The sequence below is a fragment of the Alligator sinensis genome, unplaced genomic scaffold (assembly GCF_000455745.1).
Source record: "Alligator sinensis unplaced genomic scaffold, ASM45574v1 scaffold611_2, whole genome shotgun sequence".
NCBI classification, from domain to species: domain Eukaryota; kingdom Metazoa; phylum Chordata; order Crocodylia; family Alligatoridae; genus Alligator; species Alligator sinensis.
This window is the reverse complement of record NW_005841869.1, coordinates 474,742-482,950: the sequence shown is the minus strand read 5'-3', so window position 1 is coordinate 482,950 and position 8,209 is coordinate 474,742. Positions and strand designations below refer to the sequence as shown.

The window sequence follows — 8,209 nt, the reverse complement described above, 5'->3', positions numbered from 1 at the left end:
TTCACATTTCTATACAGTAACTGTGATTATGGTCCTCTCAGTGGCCATAGCCTAAGACCATGAGACTCCAAACACTGGCCACTTTCAGTACAGTAGCATCCAAGGATCTGCTGTGGTAGGACAAGTGTTTTATGTACTGCTGCTATTCCTCAATAATGAACAAAGAGATGCTGGTTTTGTATGCACCAGCTTTCCCAGTTAGTGTCTACTGGGGCAGTTGGTGCATATTAACAGCATGGCTGCATCACAACACTGTATATCCTCCGTATATTTTATTTCACAGTAGCTTAGTAGAAACAATCTGGTCACATTGCTTTTTTCTATATTCATTTTGATATCCCTTTACTAAAGTCAGTATATTTTAAATCAACTTAAATTACATGTGTAACTTTAAAAAAGACAATGGGGAAAGAAAAAGAAAGAGAACAGCAGGTAACCCTTTTAAAATACCTGATTATATATCCTTTTGCTTTCTGCTTCCAAATCATCATCTGAGATGTCATGATCTTTAAAAGCCTTTGGCACATTGATCCTCCTGCAGTTTGTATATATGTTTTCAGGAGTCCATAATTCCTCTACAGCACGTGCCGAAAGTGTCTTAACATAGGACCTGTTATGTGGGACCAACAGAGGAACCTCCACTGTCTTCTTCCAAGGAGCAGAATGCCACTGATCTAATCCGTACAGGTTTTGTCTCTGAAGTTTTAGCTCCTGGGTAGGTTGGACAGAAATGAGCTGATCCAAGCCTTCAGCACTTCCAAAAACACCAGCATCAAGGATTTTTATAAGGAACTTGAGTGAAAAAAAAAGAAAAAAAGAAAAGCTGCATTACACTCCCATGCATCTCCTTCAGAGGTACTGGATTTACACATATTTAGAGAGAGACATTTCAAGATGCCATATACCAGTTAGAAACCACATTCATGTATACGTGGCCCTCAAAGAGAATCAGGTTAATATGCCCCCAATACATTAAGTTTTACTGCTCTTCAGTTGAGCTACTTCAAGCAATCAAATTTCAGCCCTGTGAGATGATTTAAGATTTTAGAAAGCTTTTGTTCTGAATTGGAAGAAAAAGCCAATACAACTGTCTCTCTTTTTTTTTCAGGATTCAAACCCCAAGTTATTTAGTTTTGAAAAACACCCAAAATGTGGTGTTTCTGAACTGAAACATGTTATCGTTATCCAGAATTCATAGAGGTTAGGGGCTGGAAGGGACCCCTCGAGATCATCAGGTCCAGCCCTGGCTGTCGCCTCCTCTCCCACCGGGTAGCTGCAGATCTGGAGAACCTGGAAGCACTTGCACCTGCTGAATGAGCCCGATTTGATTCTTTTTAGTTTGCTGATTGCCCAGCAACAGCAGTGGTGGAAGCGACCTTGCCAAAATAAATGAGAATCATAAATTGAGGTGCCTGGTTGAGCTAGGACTCCCAGCTGGGCTGAACAAGAGATAGGATCCCTGAAGTACTAGCTCTGCTGTAGCTTGCCTACTGGATTGCTGATGGGCTGAAAGCAGGAGCTCCCACAACTCCCCAGCCCCCAGACCAGACCAAAAATCAATTGGTGGGATTTGCAACTTGGATGCTGTCTGCCTGGAGGGCTCTAGAGCAGGGGTAGGCAATTATTTCGGGCAGAGGGCCTCTTACTGAGTTTCGGCAAGCCATCGAGGGCTGCATGACAGGCAGCCTAAGGCAGATTAATATTAATTTTAAAAATTTTTTAGGGGCCCCGCAGGCTGGATAGAGTGGCCTGGCGGGCTGCATGTGGCCCGCAGGCTGCATTTTGCCCGCCCCTGCTCTAGAGTCTATAGCTTGCCATGCAGGCAAGCTGGATGGAAGCTATGTGCTTGGGTTCCATTTATTCCAAAATCAGCTGTTTTCCTAACCCTGACAAAGTTTTTGGGTGAAGTACTCAGGACCAGCTTTGATCCCATGAACATCCCTTGCATACATACACTTGGGAAACTGCAGGTGCAGTCTTCATAGGCTAGAGTTATGCTGGGTTGGATTAGGGTAAGGATAATGCATGCTAGAATGGCACCAAGTGTGTCCCCAACTTTTAGTTCCCACTCTGGATTATCCCCACATGGACAGAGCTGTCTTTCAGAGATACGGAATAAAGACAGGAACATGACTCCTTTGCATAGTCCCAAAAGGTATTTTGGTGTTCAAACTATATTTCTCTTGACACTGCAGAACTCATTAATGATGAAAAGCCATTGAACCAACACGCCTATCTCCCTGCATGGGCCCAAATGGAGGTTCAAGTCTTCAGTAGATACAGCCATAGCTTTTTGACTTCATATACTTACCGGCAATGTGGCTTGAGCGGTCTCAGCAGATCCGTGACATAGCTCATCTACTTTTGCTCCTTGTTTCCTTTTAATCTTCCTGTATTCTTTCAGTGCATCATCTACAAATTTAGTTATAATTTTTTCTACTATGGTTTGTGCTGTGCAAGGGCCGTGACTGTTAAGCATATCAAAGTGGCACAATAAGACATCAGAAACTGCGGCTGATTGTTCAGAGAAGCTATCAGTGTGATTCTTCTTAAAAAGCAACCTTTTCCCACTGTCTACTTTTTCAAAGCCATCTTTTCTCATTTTTCTTTCACAGACACTTTTATATTTGTGTTCAGCTGTTGCAGAGAATGCAATTAAAGTGTCAAGCAGAAGTTTTGTAGTGAGTTCACTAGAGATAGCATCAGCCAGTTTATTTCTCTCTTGATCCTGCAGTAAGCAGCTAATATGTCTGCTGATGCCAAATTCCCCTGTGAGGCTGTCCTTATTTCTGACTGGAAGCACATTTGCAAAGGTCTGTTCTATTTCCATCCGTTCTGTTGTTTCCTTATCAGATTCAAAACCTGCCGAACAAGTTGGAAGGGTGAATTCACTGTGCTTCCAGCTAAGAGACTCATGATTTATTACTGATGAGGAGGACGTGTGCGATCTAGACTTGTTTTCTTTTGATGCTGGACCTTCTGTATTGCAAACATCTTCCGATTCCTCTTCCGTATATCCTGTCCTCTTTTGGTCACTGTCTGCAGAATGACTGGCCCCTTTGGATGGAGCATCACCATCAGAGAATGAATCTTCATCCCCAGTGTAATCACAACTACATTCGCTATCTTCCAAGAGACGCGAAATTTGGTCAGGTCTGACAAATACACCACAATCTTTAGCGCACACAAAATATTTCACTCCTCTGTAAGTTCCATCGTGGTCGCCTTCAGGTTTGTCAAGTGCCACACCAGCCCAATAACCGTTATCAAAATTAGTATATCCTTTGAACATCAAAGTGCCTGGCTGGGCATACTTTACTAATACTCTGTTTCCAACTTCAAATGATAATAACGGGTCATCGGCCTCCCCTTGAGCTGTGGATAGCGTTAAGAAAGGTTTGCTTGGCTTCTTTAAGCATTCAGGACTTTTATTGACTTGACTTGACAAAATAGGATTGGATACCAATGATAAACCCGATTGCTGCAGCACGCTCTTGTTTTCTCCTCCTGCCTGTTCCAGTAAGCCCTCCCTTCTATCTGAAGTATTTTCTTTATCCCAAGAAAGTCCTAAAAATTTTCCATCCTGAACTGAAACATCACCACCTAACTCTGGAGATGGTGGGCCCACTTCTTCATCAGGCAGTGAGCATAACTGATCCTGTATTACTGACACATCTGCATCTGTATTATCTCTAGCCTCCGAGAGTATCAGCTGTTCTGGCGGGGAAGGGAAGTCTTCTGTGCTGAAGCTAACATGGTCACTTTTTATCCCACCCGCAATTATGGGAGGTGCGGGTAAACCACGACACTGAAATGAGAAATCCGTTTTATTGGATGATGGCAAGTCAATACTTCCATAGGACAGCACTTCATCAACCGGAGAGAGGATTTCTGACAGGGTGTCTTCATCAATTGGAGGCAGAACCTCATCATCACTGACAAATGTCACATCATCTTTGCACTCAGGATGACAGCGCTTAGCTTGAGACGACTGCTGTTTGGAGGAGACGGAAGACAGTGTGGGTTTGGGGGTCTGACTTCCTGTTGCTGGGCTTTTCTGATTTTCCACACTCGCCCTTTGCAATGTTTCAACATCAGATGGTCTGATTGCAGCTTCCACAGGGACCTCTACAGCTCGGGTGCGCGGAGATGCAGTTTCAGTTGGGTTGCCGGATACAGGTCGGTCAGATAAAAGTTCTGCATCAGTAGCTTCACCTTCCAAACCTGCTGAGTCTCTGGAGACTACAGGGGATGCTATAGGAAGTGAGGACATTTCATCATCTGTCATCAATTCTTTAGGTGGAAGTGATACCCTCTTACCAACAGCAACCTCACTGAGATGCTTCGAGGAACCTACTGCATGGCACCCGAAGAGCTCCGTCTTACTCTGATCAACAGGTAAATCATCGTCTCTGCCATCTTTTTCCACTCTGATGGCTGTGGAGCTGGAGCCCTGCAGTCCAAAGCTCTTCCATGCCCCCCAAACGTCATTGCTGTGCAATAAGGAGTTAAATGAATCTCTGCCCTGCTCAGATTTTCCTGGAGTGGAGACCTTGTTTAAATTGCAGTTTTCGGAGCGGGACGATGGAGTTGAAGCGTCCATATGTGGTCCATATCTCCCAATGGCAAGGTCATCAGACTGGAGGGGAAATGGCTCTTCTGTCTTTGAGATGCTTGGCTGTGGATTTCCATTGTTCAAGGGGGTGTCGCGATGTGATTTGTGAACACAGTCACAACCTGGAACAACTCCAAGATATTTCCCAGAGCCATGAAAAAACAGCAAAGTCTCATCAGGGAGCACTTGTTCATCACATTTGTCATCAGATAATAATTCGTTCCCATCACCTAGCACCGTTCGCATCTGGGTCAAAGGGTTGGAAAACACATCAACATCCTCATCATCTTGCATGGCAAACTCCTCAGGGATGCTGACATCGGTGTCCTGTCCATCCTCAGCTCCCAACTCGGATGCTGAAGCAAAGCTTTCAGAGATGTCGATCCGAACGGCAGATACTTTCCGAAACTCCGGGAGGGAATGGCAGGATTTGTTACTCTTGCTGCTGTGAGACGAGTCCTGTGATTTGGTGGATGAGGCAGCAGAGCCTAGTCTCTCTGAACATGATTTCAAACCCTTCCCTTCGCCGAGGAGATTATGAAGACTGTCACAGAAAGGCTTGGCCCACCCCTCCCTTTCACCGGCAGGAGTTTCCTCATGTGCTGCAAACACATCCTTTTTTTCTTCTTTGATGACTGGAACATCTGCAAAAATCAGCAAGTCGTGAACATAATTTAGCTTGATTTTATCCCCTGGTAATTAACTCTTCAGATCCTGCAGTCCTTAAATCCCAGGGCTTTTGCTTTCTTATTTAATTTGATCATGCCTGTGAAGACACAACTGCTGGAAACTTTTCTTTTCTTGTTCAAGCTATTATTTGCAATAACCATCTGTAAGCTAGAAAGCAAGGCTGCTCAACCTCCTGGTACCATCCTGTTCATGTCTCATAAAAAGAGTACAGTACTTTCCTACTTATGCAACACCTCCGAGCCTTGGCTGTATTTTTCATTACAAAGTCACCGGCATGAACTGGGCAGTTGGAGGAAGAACTGTTTTATTTTTTGCAAATTTTGATACTATCTCAAAGCAAGCAAGTAAAATAATCACCAGTTTAAGTAAATCAGAGGGGTTTAAATCCAGAAGTCTTCAGCATAAAACACAGGCCTCTTATTTGAGCTAAAGGAGGAATGTAATCGTCTGCTAGGAGCAAAAAGCTATTATCCTCTTAGTGGACTGGCCACAAAAAAAGAGGCAACTCAGATGGCAAGCACGCTACACAAACTAAAAAGCTTTGTCGCTCAAATCATTTACCTTGTACCTGCAATACGCAGAGAATAGGGCTATAAAAGGAAGTATAAGGCTGTTTTCTTTGTTAGCAGCACCATTTTAAGTAACATAAGAGAGTACAAACTTCTTCTGAGAGGTTTAGTCTGGTGCTTTGACCAGCGCCAGCAAAGATTTTTTTTGTTGCTCTGAGTAGCAGCTAGCAGAAAAAAAATCACACGCACGTGTGTCTGTGTGTGCACGTGCACATGTGCATGCACTAGTACCGGGTATGATTTTTAAGGAAAGAACATGTGCACTAACACCCCAGATTATGAAACATTGTTCTGTCCTCATTTGTATCCTGAGCAAGGGGCTTGACTTGCAAGGGAGCCAGTATTACCTTAATCAATAGCAAAACTCTGCTATTTTATATTATATATATATATAAATACAAATAAAAAGGACTAGCCACATGTTCAAAAGTTAGGCATATTCTTGAGAACATTGTTGAACTCCAGCCCATAGCAGGCCTCTGTCATTGGGATCCCTGTTCTCAAGGACCAGTGATTACTGCATAAATGTATAAAGCCTCCCCCCAGCTGGCACCTGGCTGGATTTTATGCAATAAAGATCTTTCATTAGTAAAAATGCTGCAAACGAGAACAGTTGCCACGACATATAAATATTTGCAATGCAGAGACTGTGTGTTCCCAGAACTGTATAAATGATGGAACTGACTCATATATAAAAAGCCGGTTTCACTTGTTACAAGTTGTACCGGGGACCAGAAATATGAACTGAAGATAAAACTGGAAACAAAAATAACTCCAGCACGTCCTGTCGAAGTCTATCTTCAACTGATCTATGTTCATTTAAAATGAAGACCCTTAAATTATTTCAAAAGATACCTCAAAAGCAAGTAAATTGTTAATGACACAATCAGAATAAGTTATGATTTTGTTCCGAGGAAGGCGCATAATCATATCTCATAATAAACCTTAGACGGATCTCCAACATCTTGCCTGAAGGTGATTTATACATTAGGTATAGTGAGCAAGACACTTAGGTAATAAATGAGAAGACTGTCTCTCTTTCTGTCTGTATTAAAGTTTGATTGAAGCGGTTGAAACAGATTGGACATAATAGCATTAAATATGATTTACCTGTTTCTTGAAGAGAATTTTCTACTCGAGCAAGGCATAAGTTACACAAAGTGGAAAGCATCCCCAAACCTTTCATTGTAAACTCACTGTCGTGTGAATTAATAGCTTTATTGTCTTTAGGGTCAAGTCCTGCATTTGAAATATGCTTCTTTTCCTCTGGATTGGATTCCTAGAATATAAATGTTCAAGAGGCAGAGTCAGTCATTTAAAGGAGAGGGAGAAAAAGACATGTTGCAATTGGTAGCCTGGGCAAGGACAGTTAACGTCCAGGCAGTGATCCGGCACGCAGCGTCTCACAGAGCGCTTTTACCCAGAGGCGCAGAATTATTGACATGGCCATGTTGCATTAGACAGACACAGGATTTCAAAGAGGGGTCTTCTTACGAGAAACTCATAGCGTTCATCTCCTCCTGACCCAGGGATGAGTGTAGCTTTATCCATTTCAGCTGAATCTCCATCTTCCAGATGTAAGAAAACCTGACTCCTATCACCAGGCTCTGAAAGACGAAGTTTATTGGCTTACAGTGCTGTATTTGCATGCATGAATAAGCAAATGTATGCTTTAAGCATTTGTGTCGCTCAATGCAAGTTCTCTTTATTTCCCATGTGAGTAAATATTTTTAAATTGTTTTTCTGATTTTGCCCCAAGTTTTCCTCGACTCAGCAGACACCACAAAACAAAACAGAGCTATGATAGTTAGCCTTGTTCACCTAGATAACACACAGCTATTTTTCCTACTAACTATTTCATTAAATGTGCTGGAACAGCACTCACCAAGCTAATTCCCTCCTTTTAGGGGTTCAAACAGGACCCTCTCTCAGCGTGCGCCCGGAAATGGAGCCCAAAGACCGTGTAACCAAAACTGTATTGCAACAGTACTATTTGCATCACATCCAGAAAAGTACCTATGCAAATCTTTGCTGTTATCCAAAGGAGCCCTTGTGACGGTGTGTGCAACAAACATATTGATCACGCTTTCCTGGAGGAGACAGCGTGGAACTCCGAGCTGGAGGATGATTTATACCGATATTTAGATGCAGCTTTGTCAACATTGTATGCTTTCATTGTCTATTGTTTAAAAAATCTAAGGGCGAAGCAGATTTGGAGCAGAGATTTCCCAAGGGAAGTACACTTGCAAAGGATATGGAGATATAGCAAGTGTACCCAGCCAAGTTATATATATAGAGATATATCTCTATATATCTATAACCTGTTGTTCATTTT

At 42.7% G+C, this 8,209-nt stretch overlaps 1 protein-coding gene across 1 annotated transcript in view; it reads right to left on the bottom strand.

Annotated features, from left to right (window-relative positions):
- The window catches only part of LOC102381201 (centrosome-associated protein 350), a 52,387-nt gene that overhangs the window by 4,475 nt on the left and 39,703 nt on the right, over positions 1-8,209 (bottom strand). Inside the window, exons 25-28 of the mRNA XM_025193751.1 lie at positions 7,369-7,481; positions 6,985-7,153; positions 2,312-5,259; positions 451-792 (exon numbers count right to left, since the gene is read on the bottom strand). Coding sequence (XP_025049536.1) covers positions 451-792; positions 2,312-5,259; positions 6,985-7,153; positions 7,369-7,481 — 3,572 coding nt within the window. The remainder of the gene's footprint in view (positions 1-450; positions 793-2,311; positions 5,260-6,984; positions 7,154-7,368; positions 7,482-8,209) is intronic.